The sequence below is a fragment of the Phocoena sinus genome, chromosome 5 (assembly GCF_008692025.1).
Source record: "Phocoena sinus isolate mPhoSin1 chromosome 5, mPhoSin1.pri, whole genome shotgun sequence".
Lineage (NCBI taxonomy): Eukaryota > Metazoa > Chordata > Mammalia > Artiodactyla > Phocoenidae > Phocoena > Phocoena sinus.
This window is the reverse complement of record NC_045767.1, coordinates 36,973,105-37,000,984: the sequence shown is the minus strand read 5'-3', so window position 1 is coordinate 37,000,984 and position 27,880 is coordinate 36,973,105. Positions and strand designations below refer to the sequence as shown.

The 27,880-nt window shown below is 48.0% G+C and overlaps 1 protein-coding gene across 3 annotated transcripts in view; it reads right to left on the bottom strand.

The window, feature by feature from the left end:
* EVC2 (EvC ciliary complex subunit 2) overlaps positions 1–27,880 on the bottom strand; it is a 145,843-nt gene that overhangs the window by 31,841 nt on the left and 86,122 nt on the right. For all 3 annotated transcript variants that reach the window (XM_032632678.1, XM_032632680.1, XM_032632679.1), the window contains 5 exons: positions 27,429–27,604; positions 24,534–24,693; positions 19,524–19,978; positions 13,389–13,593; positions 9,725–9,847 (listed from right to left, as the gene is read on the bottom strand). In XM_032632678.1, coding sequence (XP_032488569.1) covers positions 9,725–9,847; positions 13,389–13,593; positions 19,524–19,978; positions 24,534–24,693; positions 27,429–27,604 — 1,119 coding nt within the window. The remainder of the gene's footprint in view (positions 1–9,724; positions 9,848–13,388; positions 13,594–19,523; positions 19,979–24,533; positions 24,694–27,428; positions 27,605–27,880) is intronic.

Here is a 27,880-nt window from a genome sequence, read left to right as displayed (position 1 = left end):
AGTGGCCCAAATACCCTGTAAGGCCTAGTCCCCTGCAGAGATGCAGAGCAGAGTAAGGTGGCCATGAGGGGTATCTCATTTTACTTAAGCAAAGTCATTCCTAAAACGTGGGATAAGTGTAAAGCCTTCTGCATGTACTTCGAGAACAACTTGCACAGTGAAATTAACAAAAGAAAGATTCTCTAACATCCTCTTTCTTCTTCAGAAAGCTTAATTTCTTAATTCTAGCCCTATGAGAATACGCCCCTGAAGAGGGCGTTCATCCTCGTTTAAAAGAACTCCTGGGAAAAGATACAGATTTGCATTTCTGTGAGGTATTAATGACAGGCTTAATTAAATATTCAAGCTACCTAAATTAATAAAAATACTCTTATTTTAGATGTGAAGTTCAAACAACTTCCTAACTGGTTTCCCTGGTAGAATGTGCAGTTTTGAAGGAGTCGTTTCTTCTATTCGTTGGGATGTCCTTTAAACACAAAATAAAATCAACCTGTCAATCATCAGAGAATTATTGAGATTCTAAGAAGTTCAAGACCTTACACCCCTCCTCCTTGCACAAGTTTGGAAACATATACAACTGGATGCATGGGGGAGCCAGACAGACACCAAATGTCAGCTCTCCTGCAGACAGGCTGGCTTCCAAAGAGAGGAGGGAGTTGCACCGCACATGCTCAGTTCCTACTTTGATCTCGCCAATCAGGTAACATTCTCCTTGGAAGGAAGTGGGCAAGGCATGCAGAGAGGCCAGGATGTCACTAGCAAAGTCCCTCCATGTGGAAAGAGAGGGGTCAGAAAGGAGTCACACTAGGAATCTCACATCCACATGCTGGGAGGAGATGCTGACGCAACACTATTTAAATATACGAATGCACTCGTATTCTAGCAGCTGGCCCTCTCAAAAAGCAGGTCAGTTTAAACCATGCTTTGCAGGATGGGTTCAAAATTTAAGACTCTCTCCTTTATCTTGCATCAGGAGGGGAGTGGACTCAGTAAAGGTGTGTTGGGTTAATGTTTATTGAATGAAATAACACCCGGCTAAATAAACATCATTAGTGCTTAAATTTAAGATAGAAAACTTGATTTCTATGCCTGGAAAGACATTGCCACTCAACCCATCATCTGCATAATTAAAGTGCAAAAATCTCAAACAAATTAAGAGTACTGCCTTAAACTAGTCAGCATAGTTTTATTTCTTGTGTTTATGGCTGATCTGTTATCTCCTACGTAAAAACTTACCACCTAACTAGCTGTGTGACCTGGACAAGCTGCTTAACCTCTCTGAGTCTCAGTTTTATCTATGAAAAGCAAACAATAAAATGACAGGGAACAATGCCTAGTAGAGTCTGTGGTACCTAATGAGCCCCTAATAAATAGTACCTGCCATATTCTTACTGCTAGTATTATTTTGGTTATCATTACTATAATCAGTTAAATAGAGTCTCCTTTGGGTTGCAGGAAAAAGATAAAACAATAGTTTATAATATTGAGAGTTTTCTTTCCTCCTTCAAAAAGTTTTTTTCATTTCTAATTATAAAAAAACATGCACAATATAGAAAAATATTAACAATTGAGATTCCTGGAGAAAGACAGTAGATTTATAACATGCATCTACCGCTCTCTTTAAGGCAGAAGGACTCAAGTAAAACTCTACATACTGACTACTAAAATCTCAGTTCTCTTCCCTCATTTGGCTCCTGACATATGGGCAGCAAGGCCTTTACCATTTAGGCAGGAGACTGGTCTTCTCTGGGCACTCTGACCAGATTTCAAGAAAGCTCTAAAGTTACAGACATTGGGAATTCCCCAAGTGAGTGGTCCAGCCCAGTCACACCAGAGTGAAGGTCATAGTCTGCAAGCCCTACTTACAGCTTAGAGCCTCCAAGTAGCATTTAAGTACTCCATTCTTTTTTTTTTTTTTTTTTTTTTTTGCGGTACGCGGGCCTCTCACTGTTGGGGCCTCTCACTGTTGCGTCCTCTCCCGTTGCGGAGCACAGGCTCCGGACGCGCAGGCTCAGTGGCCATGGCTCACGGGCCCAGCCGCTCCGCGGCATGTGGGATCCTCCCGGACTGGGACACGAACCCGTGACCCCTGCATCGGCAGGCGGACTCTCAACCACCGTGCCACCAGGGAAGCCCAAGTACTCCACTCTTAAATATGAGCAGACCACCAAGGATGGCCACATACCTGGGAAAGCCTCTAATGAACGTAGAGGTGATAATAAATATGCAGGAATTTTTTTGAAAAACTTAATGTTCTCAGAGAGATACAAGAGTTATAGTAGCCTTAAAACAACAAGACAATGTCATTTCGTAGAGAGCATTCAGAGAGAAAAAACTCTTGAAAAATTAGAAATTAAAAATATAAGTGGGCTGCTTTGGGAGCAGTGGGAAGCTATGAAACTTCCCTTAGGAACTCTGCTCAATATTCTGTAATAACCTAAATGGGAAAAGAATTCGAAAAAGAATAGATATGTATACGTATAACTGAATCACTTTGCTGTACGCCTGAAACTAACACAACATCGTTAATCAACTATGCTCCAATATAAGATAAAAATTTTAAAAAAAGAAAGAAACTTTCCTTAAAATGGTGTTTCAGGGAGATGACTTTGACAGAGTCTGCCTCAAGGGATAAAACAGGGGCAAGAGTAGACATGAAGAGAACCATCTGGAGGCTTTCCCAGTCTTGGTAGGTGGATGAATGGATTTCCTCGCCTCTTCCTAAAATGCATTCCCTTCCAATATGCCTTCTTTTCTAAGCTTTATAAAGACCTGTACCATCAGTTTTCTCTCTTGTCATGTCATCTGAAAATGAGCACATTATTCTCATGCTTAAGCTCTAGTCACTTCTGAAATGACAGGTGTGTGAAGAGCTGTTCCTGACAGAAGCGCCAGCCACCTCTGTGTAATGGCCGAGGCTGCTGCAGAAACGCACTAGGATGCACGGTTGATTGCAGTGCAAGAGTTCCACTCCTGATGGAGGGATTGCTAACGAAGTATGCAAGCGTGGCATATCATGAAACCTAGAAATAGTGAATGAATAATGGATGGGTGAACGGTTATGTGGTAGACACACCACCCAGATGGAAGCAACATCGTTAAAATAGTACCAGAAATCGTGGGTGAGCAGAAAATACGGTCATGTCACTTTCATTTATATTTAAGTGTTCCTAGAGAAAATTTATGAGCAATTTATATATACTTTGTGCAAAACCAGCAAGAGAATGCACCAAAGATGAACTGAAATGTTGCCTTCGTTTCTGGATCCATCAATTAAAATTCTGCTAACAGAACACAGAGGTGGGCATCAAGAGACTGGAAACTTATCCTTGCTGAAGTGTCTGGCCTCAAGGCCCCTCAGTCCCCAGAAACCAATCCAGCTCTTGACAGGGGCTGGGACTGCAACCTTAACCTCCATCTCACACTGACAAGTAGAAGGAAAAGAACAGGTTAGACTAAGACACGGCCCCCAACCCCTAGAACCAACGAGAGCAGAGGTCAGGAGAGGAGGACTGGCCAACAGAGACTGACTTCTAGAACTACTAATGAATATATCCTGAGAGATACTCTCTACGAAGTGCCTAAATCTTGTCAATTTTCCCTCAGAAGGTCTGAGCTTCTCAGTGTAGCTGTCAGGACTCTCATGACCTGGGTCCTCCCTGCCTCTACTGCTCCCGTCTCCATATCTAACAGAAAATACTCAGCCTTTTTGAGGGCGAATAAAGCCACAAGGTAAGCCTCAATGAATTCCAAAGACTTATCATATACACTTTGTTCTCTATCTAAAACATACTAAAAGTAGAAATCAATAACAGAAGGATAGGTTTTTTTTCTTTTTAAGGATCTGTTAGAAGTAAAAATCAATCAAAAAGGGATAGGTTAGAAAGTTCTGTTTCTGGCCATGATACAGGAACAGGGAACAAATTTACTCTGTAACCAGATTTGCTTTCCCACAGCTAGAAAACTAGACAAATCACATGATGCAATGGTTTTCAGACACTGGACAACAGGCAGCACAGAACTGGGATACTTGAGAGAAAGGAAATAGACAAGGTGAGCCCCACGGTTGCCCCAGCTTACAGCCTGAATGCAGTTCCTAGTACACAAAAGGATGTGTTGGGGAACCCAGGGAGAGACCAGAAGGCTCAGTACTTTCAGAAAACAAAAGCAGAGTTTGGGAGGCCCCCGTGCCTAGAATTTGTGGGGCAGAGTCCTAAAGAGGAGGGAGCTGCTGAGAGAAGGAGAGAGAGAGAGAGAGAGAGAGAGAGAGAGGGAGGGAGAGAGAGAGAGAGAGAGATCCAGAGATTTGCAAGGGGCTTTGGCTGAATACTGTGCATGTTTGAAAAAAACCCAAATAACAAACCAATGCCAGGCCAGGGAAAGAACCACCAGAAATAATAGGCAGAACCATTGCTGGAGCTCACACAGAGCTGGGAAGAGCTTGTGTTCCTACGACTCAGAGTGAAAAGACCCCACGACACACAAGGTATCAGGTAGAGTCCTCAGAAGTGTGTTGCCCCAGCAGCGGGGATACGTTAGTCCTCGACTAAAGGCAGCTCTTGACCCAACCTAACAAAGCTTAAAAGCAAGCCTTGAGGTGAGCTGTGACAAAGCAAGAGAGAGGCATGGACATATATACACTACCCAACGTAAGGTAGATAGCTAGTGGGAAGCAGCCGCATAGCACAGGGAGATCAGCTCGGTGCCTTGTGACCGCCTGGAGGGGTGGGATAAGGAGGGTGGGAGGGAGGGAGACGCAAGAGGGAAGAGATATGGGAACATATGTATATGTATAACTGATTCACTTTGTTATAAAGCAGAAACTAACACACCATTGTAAAGCAATTATACCCCAATAGAGATGTTAAAAAAAAAAAGCAAGTCTTGAAAGGATAAAATTAATCCAACAGAACATACCTACATGTCCAAACCCCACTATTAAAGAAAATACAAAATCCGGTACCCAACATGTAAAATCTACAATGCCTACCATCCAATCAAAGATTACCATGCATGCAAAGAAGAAGGAAACTATCCATAATCCAGGGAAAAATCAACCAATGGAAATGAGAGAGAGGATGGAATAGGCAGACAAGGACATTGAAACACTGCTAAGAAAAAGAAATGAGGCGTAAGAATCAGAAAGGAGGCTACGAAGCTGTGATTATTTGTAGACATTACGACCAAATGCAAAAAATCAACAGACACATTCTCACGAGAATCTTAAAGAGGCAGGTGTACCTATCATGCACACTTGAAAGATGAGTACGCTAGGGTATAGAGTGGTTAAGTGACTTGCTCAAGGTCACAGGGCTGTAAGTGACAGAGATAGGGACTTTGGACCCAGCAGTCTGGCTCCAGAGATAGAATAAGGGAGTCTGGAAAGACTTATAAAAATTAGTAACATTTCTTTACATCAGTATCAAATAAGCCCAAAACATAATTGAAAATAGGTAATAACTCACAATTGCAGCTAAACCTATCATGTATCTGGGAATCATCAAAAACAATACACAAGACCGTATGTATATGTATACCTTATCCATAAGGTGACCCTATGATTTATCGCCCAAGTTGAGGGTAAAAGGAAGAGCTAATGGGAAGGGACATAGGGATGACAGGGGAGACTGGGACTGTCCCCGGCATATCGAGATGGATGTTCACCCTACTTAATGGAAACAAATATAAAATCTATTAAAGATCTTAAAAGAAGATCCACATAAAATAAGAAACATTCCACCTTTTTGGAGGGGAAGACAATTCTCAAATTAACCTGTAATTTTAGTGCAATCCAACAGAAATTTATCTTGGAACTTGATTAACTTATTCTAAAATGTACATGCCCTCCAGAGTCCTCCAGGTTGAAAATCATGCATCTGTGCCTTTGTAAGGAGCCCATCAGAAGGACTGGGATGTCTGTGGAGTGTCACAGGTGCACATAGCCACTCAGGATGGCTGCCTCTGACCGGAGCTGATAACCCATCAGCTGGACAGAAAAGGTGGGCAGGCAGGAAGTTCACTTTCATCCCCCTGCCTGTCTCTCTTTTCCTCCCTGAATCGGTCGTACAAGTCTTTCTGAATGAGTCACATACCACTCATTCAAGGCGGAGCTCAGCATAGTCAGGTGGCTTCTATGTGAAAGCAGGAGGCGAACTTGTAAACGGTCGATGTACAAATTTGCTGCTCGTCTAAAACCATGAACATCTCAAGTGCAGGATCCTGCAACAGTGCCCGGCCCAGAGAACAGGTTACAAAATGTTCTAAAGGAGGAAGTGAAGGAGAATGAGGGAAAGGGGAAAGCTGAGCACGGCAAGGAAAAGGAAAGAGGTGGAGGAAAGGGAGGGGACGCGGGGAAGAGGACCAAACAGCCCTGCTGGGAGGCTGAAGCCTTCTCGCTGTCACTGCGGACCCAGCACCATGATGGAAAGGGCATGGGTGATGGAAGCAGACGTGCCTTTTGGGAGCCCCAGCTCAACCACTCACTGATGGCGTGACCTTGGGCAATTCTGCCGACCTCTCCAGATGGCAGAGTCCAGACCAGGGACATATCAACCTGGGGCTGAGGGCTGCAGATTCTAGTAAAGAAAGGGGGCACCTGGCAGGTGCTTCCAGCATGCTCTGCAACCCCAGCTGTGAAGCCACAGTCCCTTTGGGGACAGCATGCTGCCAGCCACGCAGGGGCTTAACAGTGGGTCTTGGGACAGTGGCCATTAGGTCCCTGCTCCATCTCGATAGCTACATGAGCTTGGAAGGGGTTCCCAGTCCTGAAGCACAGTCAAACAACTCTCAGCTGCTGGCATCCCCCCAAGGGCTGTCATTTCTGTGCAATTACCCTGCAAATAAAAAATGTGAACACTTGCCACGGATGCTAAGAGATGCAGTCGACCGACTTCACGAGGAACATCAAAGCCGCTGACTGGGGAGTGCCTATTTTATTGGCACTTGCCACAATGAGATAGCCATTTGTGAAGGTGGCCTGTCATGAAAAGGTCACAGCTGACAAAGGACTCTTGGCTGCCTTTCTCCATGAGGCTGGGATTAGGTAGCCTATGTGTTGCTCCATTATTGGGGAAATGGGCACTGGAGCCCACTCCAAAGTTAAAAAGCACCTTCCAATCCATTTGTTCCTCACAAATCCGGTGACTAGTGGGTTATCATTGTCTCAATCCTGATTTTACAGATGTGGGAGCCAAGGCACGTTCATCCAACATTACACAACCATGGGAAATAACTATGTTCCGTGAGAATATTCCCCGTCAAAGACGAAGAAGAGATAGAGCTTTAGTTTGAAGTGCTGGATCCACCACCGCCTGGCTGCAGAAACCTGGATGAACTCACTGTGGAGACTCAGTTTTCACATCTGTAAAATAGGGATATGGACCGTTCCTACTTCTTAAGGAAGTCGGGAGGGGTAAAGCACATAATGGAATGAAAGAGACAGGCTAGAATGGGGGAAGCATATGCGGTCAGGTGAACTCACGGTGGGTGGGCTGCTGAGTTCGGCTCAGGAAACCTCAGGACCTTCTCAACCCATCCTTCATCCTGTCCCTCTCCTCCTTCTACAGCGCTGGTGAGACTCAGGCCATCTTCCCAGACAGGCACTTGAGACCCTCCACCCCGGGTCTGTTCCCCCATCCCTTCGGGAGACCCAGCACCCCAGCAAAGCAGCCTTTTCACGGGGCTGCAGACTCTCTGGGCTCCCCTGAACTGCATTGTGTCCTTGGCCACGGCTCAGGCCACGCATTCCTTCCACCAAATCAAATCCCCACTTTTCCTTCTCTGACAATATCTACCTTAAGTGTGACAATGGGTCACAAACCAGCATGCATTGGAGGAAACGCCCTGCCCCACCCCCCATGCGGCTAGTTCCTCCATGTAGTCCCTGCCTCACTCCACCCCTCTCCTCGTCCCCTCCTGGGTGAACTGGGAATCCACCCCACCAGGCAGGCTTGGCTCAGCTCTGCTCTGGGAGCCCCATTTCTGCTCCTCCAGGTAGGCTGCTGCCAGGACCCCCCCAGGGACACCTGTGACCGTGTGACTGAGTCTGTTTAATTCTGGGATGTTTAGCAAGCCCATCTGGCTCTCATACTAATTTCTATCTTCTGAATTAGCCTTTAACAGTAAGACAGATGATATTTCCACCACTACCTACCTTAGTCTTTGTCCTGTGTCTCAATTTTATATAGAACACAAGTGGGAATAGGGTGCTACTTCTTGTGTCCCTTAAGACATCAACAACCTGTACACACCTGGAAGGAGCCATGACCTTGCCTGGAGCAGGTTCTATGGCTCTTTGCTGGATTACGCATTTGTGTTCTGAGAAATACACTTACATTAAAAAAAAAAAATTAAAATAACTAGGTAAAGGACCCGAGGGACAGAAGGTAGGAACAAAACCAGCAGCTCTAGAATATGGTCTGTACATCCACTCAATGACAGTCCTCTGGGAGTCTGCCCTTTGCTGGGGAAGGCAGTGGGCCCCCGGCAGTGACAACACGGTTTCGACTCTTAAATGTCACCTCCTCAGAGACACCTCACCTGACTCTCCCACCTACAGTGGATCCCACTTCCCCCTCGCCATCCCCCCACCCCATCACTATCACACCATCTTGTTCATTTCTTTATTGGCACTGATCATGATCTATCATTTTAAGTGCTCTTTGTCTAGAATGTGCATTTCTGAGAGCTGGGACCACCCCAGCGGTCGTGAACACGATGCCTGGGACATTGCTGCCTCCTCAGCATCCCAGAGGAATGAAGGAACAGCGTGAGATATGCTAGGACGGGAAAGGAAGTTGGCAGGGGGAGGGGTAAGTGGGAGAACTGGGTGTTCCGGGAAGGCTTCTTGGAAGAGAGGGCACCTGAGGACAGAGGCTGTGCCTTAGGACAGCTGAGGACAAAGTCCACTTGTTCAGGTAAAAAGAGGTGGAAAGGTAAATCCAAGAAGAGGGAAGGACACGGGTAAGCAGCACGTGGTCATACGCAGTACGCGCGGAAACAGAAGTGTAACAAAAGGGGGCTGGTGAGGGAGGCTGGGTTGCTTGTGGGGCACAGAGGAGGGTGTGCAAGACAAATGCGGAGGTAGAAGTGAAGCAGCACAAGTGAACCCCTCAGCACGGAGCCAGGCACAAGGATGGTGGCAACCACAGGCCACGGAGGCAGCACCAGAGATGAGGCCAGAAGAATGGACCAGAGAGAGACCTCCTGGGGGGGAAGTGGAGGAAGAGGGTTCCAGGCAGAAGGACCAGGTGAAAAGGGGTGGGGGTGGGGGTGGGGCGGGTCCCACCTGCAGGAACACAGTGTAAAAACCAGGTGCTGTGGGGAGGAGGAAGGGGAAGCTGGGGCGAAGTGAGAGAGTGGCATGGACATATATACACTACCAAATGCAAAATAGATAGCTAGTGGGAAGCAGCCGCATAGCACAGGGAGATCAGCTCGGTGCTGTGTGACCACTTAGAGGGGTGGGATAGGGAGGGTGGGAGGGAGATGCAAGAGGGAGGAGATATGGGGATATATGTATATGTACAGCTGATTCACTTTGTTATACAGCAGAAACTAACACACCATTGTAAAGCAATTATACTCCAATAAAGATGGTAAAAAGAAAAAAACAGGTGCTGGGTGGAGATGGGCAGTCACAGCCCCCAAGGGCTCTGTGTGCCCTTAAACTGGGCGGCTGCCAGCCCTGCCATGTGCTATGAGGAGTGACAGATCGAACACTGACCTTTTCAACCAGGCCTTCGGGGGCCTGTTCCTCAAAGAGCTGAATTTTATCTTCAGTGCACTTCTTCAAAAGGTCTGTCTTGCTTTTGCTCTTGGAGCGTGGCTTCCTTGCCTTGGACTGTGGCTGGAGAGAGGGGAGAAAACATGGGCGAGAAAGTGATCACCAGTAGGTTGGTGCAGCTCCTGGTCTCCCCAAGCCCAGAGAGGCTCCTGCAGCTCTTGGCACCGCACAGCTGTCTTAGCCAGAGAGGGGAGGAGAGATGAACACTCTCCTGGAATGAACTCCGTTCATGGGCCTTCGGTCTTGGCATACTTTGGGAGCTTGTCCCCCCAAAGGGAGGCGAGGGATGCTCGTGGGCAGAGCTGGAGCTTTGCAGTCAGACAGATAGTGGCCCCACCTGTATCCACCTCCTCTCCAGTGGGGGACCTCAACCCGTCAGCCTCTGTGAGCAGGCACAGGACGGAAGAGGCCCTTGTCCTTGGGAAGCTTACAAAACAAGAGGAAAAAATCAGTAAACATGAAAACAAATAACCGACCAAGACACTCTCAGAGGGTTGGTGAGTGCCATGAAGACAAGGAGACGGATATTCTCTGGGTATTATCTTACATTAGGCAGATGGGGACACGTCTGCAGAGGTGAACAGCTGCTGAGGACATCCGTATGCATGCATTCAAGGAGGCATTATGCGTGGGCTTTAACACATACCATCCTCCTAGAATAACAGTCTGCACAACCTACACACACATACCAGCTTCTCACAAATGTAAAGAAGTGACATTGCAGCTGAGCCCTGCATGACAAGGTGTCAGGAGTGTGAAAATGTGGGAATAGAAGGTTCCAGACCCCGAAGACCTGAAGCCCAGAGCAAGGGTGAGAGGAGTCGAAGAAGAGGTTGTGTGGGACTTCCCTGGTGGTCCAGTGGTAAAGAATCTGCCTTCCAACACAGGGGACCCAGACTCGATCCCTGGTCAGGGAAGTAAGATCCCACATGTGGCGGGGCAACGAAGCCTGCGTAACACAACTACTGAGCTCGCACGCCTCAATGAGAGAGTCCATGTACTGCAAAAACTACAGAGCCCACGTATGCACTCTGGAGCCTGCCTGGAGCCCGCACGCCACAGAGAAGCCCGTGCTTCCATAACGAAGACCCAACAAAGCCAGAGAAAAAAAAAGAGAAAGAAAAGAAATAAATAATTAAAAAAGAGAAGAGGTTGTGGGTGCTCAGTAAATTGATATTCAGCGAATGAATGAATGAGTGTAGCAGATGCTACACTCTCTGAGCCTCAGTTTCCAGACCTGTAAAATGGAGCTAATAATACCTACCTCATAGGATTACTGCAAGAACATAACAAAATGGAACATAAATATAACATAATCTAACATAATAAACAGAAAAATATAACAATACAGCATTCTGTAACACAACAGGATAGAACATAACAACATGCTGTAACAGAATGTAGCATAAATGAGAATATAACAATAGGACATGACATAACATAGCAAAACAAAACGCCATGCAGTACGGCATGATGTAGCATGACCAACACAGCACACACCACATCTAAGATGCTTGGTGCAGTACGTGGCTGGTGGCCACTCCCCACGAGGGCCAGTCCTCCTCCCTTCCCGGCTCACATACCCACCCTTCCTCCACTCTTTCACTGCCATGATCTACCAGAGCCTGCTCTAGAGCTGGACTCAGGCCTGCCCACCAGACTCTGACCCGGCGCCTATGGCCGTGGTGATAATGCAAGAGAAGACCCCCATGTCCTCAGGGCCTGCCCCAGCGCACTCAGAGGAAGCAAGCACGTACACAGCAATTCACTGAGTTCAGAGACCCCCACTTGACAGAGGAGGAGACTGAGGCCAGAACAGAATCGGTGGCCTCAGCCACATCACGGGAGCCCTAAGAACTAGATGGTGAGCTTCCTGACTCCTGCACCCAATGTCTTTAAAAACTCGGGCTGGGCTCAGCTCATCCCATGAGTGAACTATAGTTTTTATCTCCTGATCTAATGGTGATAATACCAAAAAGAGGAAATTGGGGGTCAACCCCTCTTAGGAACAGAGCTAGGCTGGTGGGTAAGACCCTGAAGCCCAGAGCAAGGACTGGCACTGGAAGCGGGGGAAGCCAGAGTGGGGCGGGGGTGGGGCAGATCGTGTGCCTCCCTCCCAGCCCCACGCACAGTGATGTCAAGTCGGTAGCCTGAAATTGGCCTTGGAAGGAGTATTTACACCAGGGAAATAGGCAAATGCTACAAATCAGGAACTCTGAACCCCCAATGAGAGTCAGTTTACCAGGACGTGACTGATCAGGGGTCAGACCACAGGGGGTCTTGAGATCACGGTAGAACTTATAGCTGGGCAGAGAGCACCAAGGATGTGCCTGAATTGTGTTTTCTCCTCGAGGAGAAGCAGTAGGTTTAAAGTCAGAAAGCACCAGCTCCAAGCGAGTCGTCTGCTTCCTCCTACGTCGGTCAGTCACTTTTCCTCTGCTGGTTGGTGCTTTCATCTGTAGAATGGGGGCAAAATATCTACCTCCTGGCCCTGATGTGAACCACAGATGAGCTACTGGAAGTGTAAGTGATTCGAAATGTTTTCAATCTCAACATAATATCAACTCAAGGGAAGTCCCCGCATTCCGCCCACATCCGGTGGTTGGTTGGTTCAGTCAATAAAATTTATTGCGTACCTACTACGCACCAGGCACCTCCTAGGTGCTGGGATGGAGTGGTGAACGGGTACTACAAACAGGGAGCTTGCTGTCAGTGGGAGCACAGACCGCGAGTACGTCGAGAAACCAGGACATGGCAGATGGCAATCGACTCTCTGAAGACGCGGGAACGCAGCATGTGATAAAGGATGCCTGGGAAAGTGGTGATCTTGGATCGTGCTCAGGGAAGACCACTGTGCAGGTAACATATTTGAACTGAGATGTGAAGAGACTGTAAAGAGCTGGCCCTGTGATGTTCTTGGCAGAGGAAACAGCAAGTCCGAAGGCCTTGTCTCAGGTGGGATTCCCCAGAGGCAGAGCCAGAGGCAGGGACTGGGGTGCACGCAGTTTCCGGAGAGAGAACCTCTGAGCAAGGCGTAGGGGGTGAGGGAACCAGGACAGGAGGGGGAAAGGGCCACGCATGGTGGAGGTCTCAGGTAGCGTCTGGCCTTGACTGGTCCATAAGGGGCTCCAGAGTAAACCCTGCACCCAAGAGTTGCCTCGTCTGTGGCCCATAACACGTGCTCACCACAGGCATCTGTCAATCATCACCCTCCGAGGCCCAGGGTGAGAGATGCCCTTTTCCACCTGAGCTGAGCATCCTCCTTGTGCCACTTACAGAAGTACTCTGAGTGGGTCACTGGCTGTGGCCAAGGGAGGGGGCAGGAGGAAGAGTCACCTTTCAGGGTAGGTGGCTCCCATCGCTGAGGGGAACGCTCAGGAGAGCGGCGCAGCTGTGAGCCGTGAGTGGCAGAGACCCAAGTCCAGGTACCAGTGTGTCCACTACAGAACTTAAGGTGCTTCCAGGAACAGCTGATGCCAACAGGGCCCGAGAGGAGAGGGTGGGAGATGAGCTGAGGGTGGGTGGCGGAGCGAGATCCTACAGTATCAACCGCCGGAGGAGGCCCCGCTTCTGCACCCACGAGGCCCCGAGATGCCCATCCTACCTGCAGCTCAGGGGCGGCCAGCGCCTGGTCCAATTTCAGGAACTCTGCTTCTCGCCATGCGGTTTGAAATTGCTGCAGCAGGACTCGGGCCCGGATTTTGGGAAGGGCCAAGCTCCTGTCCATCTGAGCGAAGCAGCAGTGAACTTCCTGCCTCATCCCGAGCAGCTCCTCTTCGGACAGGGAGAAGGCAGAGGACCAGAGCTTTCTGGAAAAGCAAGAACAGTGATATGTTTTAGTGGAGAGAAGACAGTGTGGGTTGTGCTGGGGGGAAAGTGTAAATTCAAAGCTCAAACTCCACTAGTCAAATCCACGTCTGGAAAAAAAACACCATCTCCTTAATCGGGCATTCATTCCACAAGGATTTCTTGAGCATCTAATGTGTGTCATGATGGACACAACATCATATTGGGACTAGGAATTCAGAGTTGAATGAGACAAGCCTGTGAGCAGGCAACAGGCGTCCCGGCGCTCACGACCTTGAAGAGAACCTGTCTCCGTTTAGAACAGACATGAAGACAAAGAACTGTCCACCGAGCCTGGCCAGCAGCAGACTGTACGTAGGGACCAGCAGCCCGGAGGAGAGATGCCCAACTCGGCAGGTCATGGGGAAGGGGGGCCTTGTGCTGGGTCTTTCTAGCATGATGAGTGACAGCTCTCATTTAGGGAAAACCTATTCCGTGCTGGAAACCACGCAGAGTGATTTACCGTTAGGGGCTGACTGTGTCCTCCCAAAAGATATGTTCAAGTCCTAACCCCTGGTACCTCTGAATGTGATCATATTTGGAAATAGGGTCTTTGCAGAGGCAGTTTAGAAGTAAGTTAAGATGGGGTCATGTTGCAATAGGGTGGACCCTTAATCCAATATGACTGGTGTCCTTCAAAGAAGAGAAGACACACACACAAGAAGGCCATGTGATGATGGGTCTACGAGCCAACAAGTGCTGAGGATTGTAGCAACAGCAGAAGCTAAGAGAAAGGCGGGGATCAGATTCTCCCCTGGAACCTTCAGACAGAGCATGACCCTGCCGACACCTGGATTTGGACTTCTGGCCTCCAGAACTGGGAGGCAATACATTTTTGTTGTTTTAAAGCCCCTGGTCTGTGGTGCTTTATTATGCCAGCCCCAGGAAACATTTACCTGCATCCTCACTGATCCTTTGGCAACTCAATCCTCAATTTACAAATGAGGAAATTTTTTTTGCGGTACGTGGGCCTCTCACTGTTGTGGCCTCTCCCGTTGCGGAGCACAGGCTCCGGACGCGCAGGCTCAGCGGCCATGGCTCATGGGCCTAGCCGCTCCGCGGCATGTGGGACCTTCCCGGACCGGGGCACGAACCCGTGTCCCCTGCATCGGCAGGCGGACTCTCAACCACTGCGCCACCAGGGAAGCCCACAAATGAGGAAATTAAGGAATGTCTCCCTCTTCCTCCCAGGCAAGGCCTACAGCCACTCTACAGGGGAGAACGGCCACAGGCTCTCTTTCCCACCTCTGGGGATCCAGTCTGGCCAACGAGATGGAAGAGGAGGTCGGCTGGGACTTCTGGACAGAATGTCCTCCCTGACCCAGGAGACAGCATCTGGAGGGAGGCCATCTCTTCTGTCCTGCTTTGGGCAATGTGTGTCTGTTCATTGATCGCTCAAAAAATCTTCATGTGGGCCTGTGGGACTTCAGCTCACCTAGAAAGTTCTCTCGTGGAAGCAGAATAAGACCGAAAGGGCTGACTTGGGTCCCCAGACAGAAGCGGTCTAAAGGCCCCAAGCCCATGTCTTGGGTTCCCTGGGACTCACCAATTTTTCTGAAACACTTTAGGAAACTGCAGCTGTTCCTTTGTACCTTCCCTCGTGGAGAATCTTTGCCCCACGTGTTTGCTGCTTACGTGGACTCCAAGGTGAAAGCAACTCTGAAATGAATCTGAGTTTTTATTTTTGCCCATCTTCAAACCAGATTGGCCCAGGGTGGCCTGGCTTTAATCCTCCACTAGGTAGGCACCAAGATAATACAGAAATATAGGAGATAGGGTCTTTGCCCTGAAGGAATTTAAGATCCAGGCAGGAGTTTAGCAAAAAGGTCTCAAAGACACTTTCCCTGGCAAAATATGCATCCTCATTAATTCTTATTTTATAGGACCAGGTTTACAGCAACTCTCTCTGGCTTGAAATTGAGAAGCTTATAAAAATATGTTTCAAAACTATTGTGCAAAGCCATTTCTACTTAATGCCTCAGAAATAAAGGCTACAACCTTTTAGGGTCTTAAATAAGCAAAGTATATAAGCAGACTCAGATTGTGTGTATTGTTAGTTGACCCCCTTTAACCCTTAGGAAAGTCATAAAGAGTTTTCTGATACCAAAGTGAGATCTCTCTTTTCCTGTTGAACGACTCAATCGGCGGCCGCTTTAATAATACTCCCCGCAAAATGGAACCACATGAATCAAAGAAGATGACCATCCAATAATGGGAATGTCACGTCCAATCCACACACTTTGAAGAGCCCAAAGCAGGCTGGATGGAGCAAAGAGACTTTGGTCGAATGTAGATTGAGCTGAATAATCACTGCTGAGAACAATTCGTGGGAATAAGAAGTGGCATTTAAGGATCTGATTTGTATGGGCTTGGAGAAGACAGCATCTTGTTTGTTCAAGAAAACAAAAACGAACAAAGATTGCGAACTAAACAAGGACAGAACCATAAAGAAAGAGAGATGAGAAGGAGGGGAGAGGTCACTTCATCTAAACCAAGACAATCTCACCCTCTGCAAACACCTGGGACCTCTCCTCCCCGGCAGCAAGGTCAGTCCCTGGGAATGAACACTTAAGGAGGAGGCACTGCATCCTTGAGGCCAGGAAGACCTTGTTCCATGGGATGTCACCGCCACCAAGGAAGGATGGGCACTGCAGAACGATGCTCTGCTATTTGGTATCCCTGAAAGGGTTCAAGGAGAGCTCAGGCCTCGGTGCAGATGGGGAGGACCACCGACGTCCAGCGAGCAGCATGCAGGATCAGTAGAGGAGGGGGACAGATGGACCGAGCAGACAGACTGAGAAGGACGCCTTCCCCTACCCTCCCCAAACGCCCACCCCCAACACCCCCTCCACAATCCTATGTCGATGCAACCTTTTCTAATCAAAAGGGCTTCAATTCAATTCAGAATTGAAATTGTGGCTAAGATCCAAACTGAACTGTGGAGTGGCCATACCGAGGAAAGAATAGTCAAAGGGCTTTGGTTTTGTTTATTCGCTTCAATAGTGTTTTCTGGGTTGGTTGGTTCCTTTAAGGAATATTGATGGGTGGGTCCGTTGGTTAAAAGGAAAAGAGCGCTATGTTATAGCCAAACGGGCACAGTTACGCCCTTATGTGTAAACAGTCTACACTACTCTAAATAAACAGACTGGGAAGATGGCGGTTACTGTTTATCTTCACTGCGCTGCTGTTGCTGGGGGTTTTGATTCTGTCTTTCATGCGGTGAGACTGGTCTCCCCTCTTCACACCCAGACAAGGACCCACCCAGCTGTTCCACCACCTAGTCTTGCCCCGCCTCAGCAAGGCAACAGTGGGCAGTGTCGCCTTGTCTCTGGCTCCCAGTACCAGGTCAGTGGCCGGCGCCCAACATGTACCTTCTTCAGAGCTTGGTAAGGATCCTAATCCTCCATATGTTTACCTGGTTAATTACTCCTGCTTTGTGTATCACAATCATCTATTTACGTGTCTGTCTTCCTCCTGATAATCTGAGTTCTTCCAGCACAGGAATGATGGTGGTGATGATAGCAGCTACCTCTTTTCATCCACTTATTGCAGACCAAGGGTTGTGTTAAAAGACTGACATAGGGCTTCCCTGGTGGCGCAGTGGTTGAGAGTCCGCCTGCCGATGCAGGGGACACGGGTTCGTGCCCCGGTCCGGGAAGATCCCACATGCCGCGGAGCGGCTGGGCCCGTGAGCCACGGACGCTGAGGCTGTGCGTCCGGAGCCTGTGCTCCACAACGGGAGAGGCCACAGCAGTGAGAGGCCCGCGTACCGCAAAAAAAAAAAAAAAGACTGACATATACTTGCTCATGTAATCCCTCATCAATGATGTGGAGTTGGCACTTTGCCAGATGTGGTTGACGGCACTTCCTTGCCTCTTATCAGCTCAGCTTTTGTTTAGATGGGTTACTCTCCAACCATGCTGGGGATAGGAACACCCCTCACAGGCCCAGAGAGGGAATCCCAGGTGATCTGAGGCAGGAATTGGCAAACTACGGCCTGCAGACCAAATGTAGCCCACTGCCTGTTTTTGTCAATAACGTTCTACTGGAACACAGTTACGTTCACTTACGGATTGTCTGTAGCCGCTTTCACGCTACTGGGGCAGAGCTGAATAGTTGCAACAGAAACCATGTAGCCCTCAGAGACTCAAATATTTACTACCTGGCAATTTATAGAAAAAGTCCGCTGCCCTCTGGTCTAAGACAGTCATGGCCATTTCACTCCTTGCCGGTGAATGGTTTAGGCATGGGCTGGTGATGTAGTCCTGCCCAGTGGAATCGGAAGAATCAGTGCCTCACATGTTAAAAAGAGATGACGGGGCTTCCCTGGTGGCGCAGTGGTTGAGAGTCCACCTGCCGATGCAGGGGACACGGGTTCGTGACCCGGTCCGGGAAGATCCCACATGCCGCGGAGCTGCTGGGCCCGTGAGCCATGGCCACTGAGCCTGCACGTCTGGAGCCTATGCTCCGCAACGGGAGAGGCCCCAACAATGAGAGGCCCGCGTACCGCAAAAAAAAAAAAAGAGAGAGATGATGTATGTGACACCTGGAGCTGCAGCAGCCATCCTGAAACCATGTGGGGCTGAGCCCAAAGACCAAAGCAGCACACTGAGTGTAGTGGAGCAGAAGGATGTTGAGGGCTGGATCTTGATAGTATCATTGGGTCATGGAATCAAAACTAGAAAATTACCCCCCGACTTCTTATAAAATGCTTTCTTCACCTTCTAACAACCCAATGGTATCATGTGCTACTGAAAGCACCGTAAATAATTTATCATTGTCATCCCATTCTACAGGCAAGAAAGATGAGGCTCAGAGAAGTTAAGTAACTTGCCTACACTCAGACAGCTGGTGGCAGTGCTGGGATTTAAACCCAGGTTTTTGGTCTACACTGCCCACATTTCATTCCTCTCTCTAGCCCCATGTGGGCCATGTTCGAGGCTCCTCCAGTTTCCAATCTGACGTGCCAGCCCTAAACAGTTGCCAAAGCTTTGCTGGTGTCTATCACACAGCTGATGGCCCCTTTTGGGCCACGTCAAATCTCAGTCTGCACAAAGAGCCGGCGAATGCTGCAGGGGAGTGAAGGACTATCAACAGTGGCCCCTCTGGAATTTGATTTTAACTTGTCCTCATTGCTTCCATAGCTCTCCAGTGGCTTTAAAAACATTAGTGGTGCAAATTATCCATTATTTTATAATTATTACACCAGGATTGCTGGCGGGCAATGGCTTACAGCATCCTAGTCAGAAGTGGATGTCATTCCATGGTTCTTGAATTCAATGAATGAACGGGCCCCATAAAGAGATGGTGCAGCGGGCCGTAAGGCCTGGAATGAAGGCCCACTACCATGTGCTCCCTGACATCTGCTGACACAGGGAGGGCCTCCTGTGGCTTAACTATAAGTTCCCCTCCCCATCCTGCTCCTGTGGACAAGCTCCCCTCTTCACACAACACTTCTCATCAAGGGGACCAGGTGCAATTCCTGCTTACTAATGAGCATTGGGTTTCAGTTCCCTGCCAGCCTGTAGTTGTCCAAACAAGCCCATCACATCCTCCCACGGGAACCAGGGGGCACCTCACCCTCCTGTTGCTTTTGCGTTGGCCAAAAAATTTGTTTGTTTCCCCGCTCACATGAAAAACCCGAACTTGTTGGCCAACCCAAATACAAAGCCTGCCTCCCATGAGCCCTGGTTGTTTGCTCTGCAACCCTTGAGTGGCCCTGGGGGGACATGCACTGCCCGTCTTCCCTGGGCTGTGGGTATAAGTAACTAATACACTGCTGTCCAGCGTCAGATGGCACGTGTCTGGCCATCCCCGTAACCAGGCGGTGGAATCCCTCCCCCACCAGTGGGAGGAGAGGAGGCGATGAAAACACACAGGGATTAAAACTCACGTGAAGATCAAGTGCTCCCAGTGTCTCAGCTCCGCCTGCTCCTCCGTGGAGGCCTCCAGAGCATCGTCCTTCAGCCTCTGCCTCACGCTCTGAATGCCCTCCTGGCCTCTGTCCCTCTCCTCACCCTCGAGCCGCTCGGCCCGGGCGGCCAGGTCCCTGCTGTGCTCCTCCAGGATCTGCTGCAGGAAGAGCCAGGGGACCCCGCGCTTGAGCAGCTCCTGGGTCATCACCGAGTTCTGCAGCCGCCGCAGCTGCTCTGTGGCTTTCTCGGACAGTGAGAGGGTCAGGGCCCTGAGCTCGTCCAGGGCAGCCTGGTCCAGGCGCTCCTGCAGCTCCTCCAGGGTGGCGCTGTGCTCGGCCACCAGGCTCCGCCACTGGCCCATGTACTGGCGAGCATCCTCAGCCGCCCCGAAGGCTTCAGCGATGGACAGCCGCTCCCTCCGCTGCTCCTTGTGCTGGCAGGAGTTCCAGAACAGACAATTAACAGGGGGCGGGACTCGGTTGTACAGCTCTTGGGGGAAAACACTCTGGTTGCAGGAAGCACCGAATGTCAACATCTCTTTCCCCAATCACCTCACATTCAGCAAATTGTTCTTGAAAACAAAAAAAGTAACATAATTTAAAGACCAATGGAGATTGCCAAAGTAGCAGCAGAGGAGAATTGAACCGCAAAATGGAAACTTTGAATAAATGCTTTGTTCTTCTAAAGCCAACTAAGATTTTTATGCAAGTAGGCTAATAGGACAGAAATACTGCAAGAGCGTGTTCAGAACTGGAAGGACTCTTGATTTCTCCCCATAGTCAAGCCTTAGACGACAAGAGAGGAAATTTCTATTAAGGTTTTTATCTTCTTAACACATCCTCCCCAAAGGAGAAGAATGCGTAACCTAGTTGATCTTTAGTAAAATGTGACCACCTTTTTACTCATTTGTTTCAAAGAAGGATCCAGGACATCTTTTTTTCTCTTCCTTCACTCAGATATAATATCCTCTCTATTCTCTCTATCTTGCTCTCTTCTTCTGAACTAGACAAAATCTGCCTCTGTCTATGTTAATCACAGTATTCCAGAGGCAAGGGGTGGCATAATTCAAAGATTTATGGAGAGGATTTAAGCAAAAGGCTTAATCTGCCTCACCCAACTGAGCTTTTAGCAGTACCTCCTTTGTTTGAGGTTGCATCGTTTTTAAATGAATCAATAAAGTTGATCGTTGTTCCCCCCTCCCCAAAAAACAAAATTATTCTTTAGAAAATAACCCAAAATGTAGTGAAAACTTCATTTGTTCAACATTTATTGAACACGTATCTATTGAGTAGGTAAAACCCAAGAGGCAGACCACCTGGGCTCCTAACCTGGCTTCTCCACTTACAAGCTGAGCCACCCCAAACCAGTGTCTGGCCCTGTCTGGGCCTCTACTGCCTAATCTGTAAAATGGGGATAATAATAGGATCTACTTCACAGAGTAGGTGTGAGGATGCAATGAGTTGCTGAAGACATGTGTAACTCTTAGAGGAGGGCCTGGTGCAGAATTGGCATCAATGAATGTCTGCTATTATTATTACCAAGTCCCAGGCACATAGGAACTGAAAATTGAGATATCCTAAGAGAAAACCCCCCTGAGATCCATGAGAGACAATTTAAATGAGGAGGTCACAGAAGGCCTTTTAAAGAAGGAGACCCAAATGGATAAACAACAAGGTCCTATTGTATAGCACGGGGAACTATATTCAATATCCTGTAGTAAAACATAATGGAAAAAGAAAACAACAAAGGCTAATCACCACCAAGAGTAATTATAGTAATAATATGCTACTACTAATTTTTAAAAGTTAAAAAAATAAAGAAGGAGACCTGGGCTTCCCTGGTGGCGCAGTGGTTGGGAGTCTGCCTGCTAATGCAGGGGACACGGGTTCGAGCCCTGGTCTGGGAGGATCCCATATGCCGCGGAGCGACTGGGCCCGTGGGCCACAACTACTGAGGCTGCATGTCTGGAGCCTGTGCTCCGCAACAAGAGAGGCCGCAATAGTGAGAGGCCCGCGCACCGTGATGAAGAGTGGCCCCGGCTTGCCACAACTAGAGAAAGCCCTCGCACAGAAACGAAGACCCAACACAGCAAAAATAAATAAATTGATTAATAAACTCCTACCCCCAACATCTTCTTCTTTAAAAAAAGGTCATATCTCAGTTGGGTTAAGTTGGGGGAAAGGATACTCCTGGGAGAAAGAGCAGTAGGCATAAAGGCCCTGTGCTGGGAAGCTGACATGCATAGAGATGTACATCACGGTGTTATTAACAACAGTGCACCTGTGGACAGTCTGGGTTCTATTTTGTGCAAATATGTCTTGTTCATGGGTCCGGGTGACCAGAGAGTGTCAATTCCTTCCTTCTACAATACTGGCTGAGCACCTACAATGTGTCCTCAGAGCTGAGGATATGACACAAACCTTTGCCTTTGTGGAGCTATGTTCTCACTCTGTACCACTCACAAGATTTATCAAAAGCAGCCGTAAGGAACAGGACTCATGGGAAACTGCTAAAATATCTGCAGTTCTTCCATCCTTCCAGACCCTAGCCTGGAGCCCGGCCAGACCATCAGAGAAGTGTGTTCTTGGGCCTCATTGCTTTGATCCTTGAGCCAGTGGAGATGGATGAGGTGATGCTAAAGATGGGGTGGAGTTCAATGGTCCAGGTGAGAATGCCGGGCCCAACACTTGATAATAAAAGCAGAGTTTTTAATCAACCAAATTAAGTTATTGTTTCCCTTTCCCTCCCGAATGGCACCAGACCACCCCCTGTGTTATCCCATGTATCTAGTATCTCCTCTGCATCTGTCCTTGTTCCCATGCTCAGGACATGCTCTCATCCGTTTTGACCTGGTCAAGGTCTACAGCCTCCCATTGGTCCCATTGTAGACCTGCTCAAGGTCTACAGCCTGGGGCTCCTCCAACTCTATCCGCAGGCTGCTCACATGAGCTTCCTAAATCCCAAATCTGATCTTCCTTCTGAAACTGAGCAGGACCTGTGGGGCTCCTGGGCATGGGAGCCTTTTGAACAGCTGCTTAATCAGGGAAGGGAGGGGAGGCAGAGACAATGGAGGGGCAGCCAAGAAACAATAGTGCAGCCTTGGGGCAGGGTCCTGGTTCCGCCTCAAGGGATACACATAACAGTATCTTTGAGCTCTTTTACAGAACTAAAACCCCCAACAAATGGAAGATATTAGCATTCTTCATTCCAGAGAAGGTAATGACCTGCTCATCAGGAGACCACCTGAGGCCAGATTAAGGAACTGCGGCACTGCACACACCCTGATCCTTAGTGGCACCTCCACCCTTGAACCACTGCTACAAAACTCATCACCAAATCCTCCCGGGTTGGGACACAGTTTTTCAGGGCACGAGCCCACTGCGTCCTTCTTTGCCTGACAAAGCAATAAAGCTATTCTTTTCTACTTCACCCAAAACTCTGTCTCCAAGATTTGATTCAGCACTGGTGCACAGAGGCCGAGTTTTGGGCATCACTTCTCCTCCTGAAAACCCTTCAATGCTCCCCACTGCCCTTGAATGAAGGTCAGCTGCCAGCCCGGCACACTGCCCTCATTGATGAGGTGCTGCTTCCCGGGCGTGCCTCCTCCAGCCCCCGCCCTCTGCCCTCCCAGCTCTCATGTTCTCGGAGCTCCAAGCACAGCGGGGCACCCTCGCCTGAGTGCTTCACCTTTGAACAAGACGCCTCCCCATCCCCTGCAGTGTCCTTCCTGCCTTGCTCGCATCAGATGCTCATTTGTCCCCCAGAACTCGGGTTCCCCAGGAGACGGTGACTTCCTCTCTGTGCTACCAGAGCATGTAGGGAGCACATGATGTCTTTCTGTGGTTGCCGGTTGGTCTCTCCCTTCTCGAGGTTCACAAACAGCTGAGTGGGTCAGTGTCAAGGACAAGGCTGAGGCTCTAAGTCAGACAGGCCTGGGCTCAGTTCCACATCTGCCACTCACTAAACATGTGACCTTGACCTCATTACTTAATACTGTGATCTGAATGCTTGTCTTCCCCCAACATCCTATGTTGAAACCTAACATGGGACATGGTGGTGTTAAGAGAGGGGGCCTTGGGGAGGTGCTTAGGTCATGAGGGTGGAGCCCCCTGAATGGGATTAGTGCCCTTATAAAAGAGGCCCCACACTCACCCACCAAGCTCCCTCCACCTTTCCACCCTTCTGACTTCTTCTACCAGCAAGAAGTCAGCTGTCTGCAACCAGAAGAGGGCCTTCACCAGAATCTGACCTTGCTGGCACCCTGATCTTGGACTTCCAGCCTCCAGAACTGTGAGATATAAATTGCGGTTCTTTATAAGCCACCCAGTCTGGTACTTTGTTATAGCAGCCCAAATAGACCACAACACTTAAGCCCTCTCAGCCTCAAGGTCTTCATTAAAAAAAGAGAAAACAGGGCTTCCCTGCTGGTGCAGTGGTTGAGAGTCCGCCTGCCGATGCAGGTTCTTGCCCCGGTCCGGGAAGATCCCACATGCCACGGAGCGGCTAGGCCCGTGAGCCATGGCCGCTGAGGTCCGGAGCCTGTGCTCCGCAACGGAAGAGGCCACAACAGTGAGAGGCCCGCGTACCACAAAAAGAAAAAAAAAACAGAAAACAGTAGCATCTACCTCATAGGGTTAATGTAAGGATTAAATAAAATACATAATACACTTAGCACAGTACCAATTAAACACTCCATAAATGTTGTAGCACCCATCAGTCATTATTCACTGGAACCAGCGCTCCTATTCTCTTGCCCTGGCAGACATTACTAACTTACTGCAACCCTCAGCTTTGCTAGGACCTGTAGAAATCTTGACACAGCATTCCAAACAGTCACTACCAATCAACTGTAGATGGCACATCAGGATGCCTGCCCAGTTGCCCTTTGGATCCTAGCCCTCTGATGGCAGTGCCTGGCATGGAACCCGGCACTTGGTGGGTGTTCACAATGATTATGTAAAGAATCAAGAGGATAATTCCTTATATACCTTTTGCAGCATCTCTCGTCTTCTCTTAATTATTAATTTTTGGTGGAGTTTTTTCTTTTCCTGCTTTAAGTCATTGTCCAACTTCTGTTTTATAGAAAAGACTTCTGTCTGAGCCCGCTCCAAGAGCACCCGCATCTGATCTTCATCCAAGTAGCCTGCTCTAGATGAAAAAGAGGCAGAGTTAGTTAACACACTCTCCAAACTCACCTGCAGCTTGGCTGTGCTGTGGCTGAACGTTTATCTCCATATTAGTTCAGTTTGAATCAGAGAAATCTCTACCAGCAGAAGGAGCAGGAGAACAGGCAGCTAAGACGTTACAAAAATGCAGGAAGGGTAAGGTCAGCTTTTTCAGAGATGTGCAGAGAAAGCTCGCATCCCGAGTGAAATTGCAATTGGGCAAGAGTTCTTGGAGACAGCAACATTCATGGGGACCACTGTGGAACAGAGAGAATCTTCCAAGAGGAGATGGTAGATTGGGAAGTCCTAGTGACAGGAATGGCACAAGTAAAGTCCAAGAGGTAAAATGCAGGGAAAACTCGCTGTGAGGGTTAATTCTGTTTATCAACTTGACTGGCCAGGGTGCCCAGATTAAAGATCACTTCTGAGTGTGTCTGTGCAGGGGTTTCCAGGTGAGACTAACATTTGAATGGGTGGGCTCAGTAAAGCAGATGACCCTCCCCAATGTGGGTGGGCACCCAGTCCACTGAGGGCCTGAACAGAATAAAAGGTGGAGGAGTAAGGAATTCACTTTTTTTTTCCTGCCTCACTGTTGAGCTGGGACATTTCATCTCATCTTCTCCTGCTCTAGGGCTGGGATTCCCCTGGTTCTCAGGCCTCTGGACTGAATTACACCACTGGCTTTTCCGGGCCTCCAGCCTGCAGAGGGCAGATTTTGGGTCTTCTCAGCCTCCACAGTCACACGACACAATTCCTCATACATATCTTACTGGTTCTGTTTTTCTGTTGCTACCACGATCACCACTACCATTCCCAGTCTTTCTGCATCCTTGGGCTGGGCCCCCTGCTTGGCATACAGTAGATTCACCATGGAAGCTTCCTGAAGGAATGAATAGGTGACTGAGTGAATGGTAGATATGCATTTCAGAAATGTAAGTCTGTGCCAACCTATTAAAATAGGATTTAAAAATCAGAGGTACAGAACACTTCCCTGGTAACTGCTCCCTACGGTATACCCAGCTGTTGGGTGCTTCAAGGCAAGGAGCTTCAAGGCAAGGAGCTGTTTCTTTCACTCGAGTGAAAATGAATCAGGAATGTCAAGTTAACTGCAGTGACAAATTCATTAGCATCTTTGGGTGGGAAGTGTTCACATAACTTGCACCTTACTGAATCCTCATTAAAGAGGACAAGAGAGGGCTTCCCTGGTGGCGCAGTGGTTGAGAGTCCGCCTGCCGATGCAGGGGAAACGGGTTCGTGCCCCGGTCCGGGAGGGTCCCACATGCCGCGGAGTGGCTGGGCCCGTGAGCCATGGCCGCTGAGCCTGTGTGTCCGGAGCCTGTGCTCCGCAATGGGAGAGGCCACAGCAGTGAGAGGCCTGCGTACCGCAAAAAATAAAAATAAAAAATAAATAAAGAGGGCAAGAGAGCTGCCAAGTCCTAGTACAATTACTCAGGTAGTAGGACCAATTCATAAAAGCATGGCTTGTCCTAAGAAAGCCAACCTTATCATCATGGCCCTACTCATTTTAAAGCTTGTAACCTACAAAGAATAAATTTCATTGTTGACAATTATGCGTCTCATACACTAGCTGAGAAGGAACGCTGTCTAAGGGCTAGAGGCTGCAGTGAACAGCACCATTTACCTGGCTGCATGGTACCCCAGTGCTGCTAAGAAAAATTACTCAGAGTCCAAGATAAGCATCTGTGTGTTTATACTTCATTCCAAAGGCCAAGACATGGAGGCAACCTAAATGTCCGTTGACAGATGAACGAATGAAGAAGATGTGGCATATATATATATATATATATATATATGTAATGGGATATTACTCAGCCATAAAAAATGAAATAATGCCGTTTGCAGCAACATGGATGGACCTAGAGATTATCATACTAAGTGAAGTAAGTCAGACAGAGAAAGACAAATACCATATGATGTCACTTATATGTGGAAGCTAAAATATGATACAAATGAACTTATTCACAAAACAGACTCACAGACGTAGAAAACAAACTTACGGTTGCCAAAGGGGAAAGGCAGGGAGGGATAAATTAGGAGTTTGGAATTAGCAGATACACACTACTATATATAAAATAGATAATCAACAAGGACCTACTGTATAGCACAGGGAACTCTACTGAATATTTTGTAATAACTTATAAGGGAAAAGAATCTGATAAAGAATAGATATATATATATGTATGTATAACTGAATCACTGTGCTGTACACCTGAAACTAAGTCAATGATACTTCAATTAAAAAAATACAGAAATAAAAACAAACTCCCTCCCCCCCAAAAAAAAGAAAAACAAAGGTGAATGCAAGAGACAACGGTGTCCTAGAGCTCAAGGAGAAGTGGGCTATCCCATCACACAGTTCATGAAAGACTCCACCATTGATTTCTCGATGAAATGTTGGGGATTTGCTTTAAAATAACTCAGGGCAGGGATGTGTAGCTACATCAAGATTGCCCACAAGCTGGTACCTCCTGAAGTTGAGGATGGGCACACGTCAGCTCACTGTATGGTTGTCTCGACTATTGGGTATGTTTTAAAAATTCTGTAATGCAAAGGATTCTTCCAACTAGAGAATTCTTAAGAAATAAGTCAGGAGCAGCCAGTGCATTCGCTGAATGAACAGAAGTAGATGGTCTTTGATGAGGAACGTTGGGGCAAGGCTGTTTGTTTGCATCATTTTGGGTGGTTTGGGGGTTTTACCTCTCGTGTTTCTGGATAAGGAGGGTCAGCTGAGCAGAAGCAGTGCTAAGCAGGCCCTGCACCCGGGTCTCTGATGACTGTATGTTCTGGACCAGATACTCCCTGTGGCCAAATCTTTTACTGAGATGGTATCTCTTACTAGCCTGGAAAAAGTCCATTAACTCTTCTACATTCTCCTGTTAAAAAAAAACAAAAAAAACCAAGAAAATATGCTTAAATAAAATTTAAAGAAAATTCTTTCTAGTCAGTTAAAATATTACATTTCCTTTCTGAAGAAAATACACGGGAATAGAAGCCCTGGGATTAACACCTTAAATGTCCCTGCCCCAAACAAAGGTTTAGAAGAAAATTACATACTAATAAGAAATGAGGGCTTTGAAAAGTGCATTTGAGACCCAGATGGTAAAGAGTTATCAAAACAATTTTGCTTCCCTAGAAATGGAATATAAATT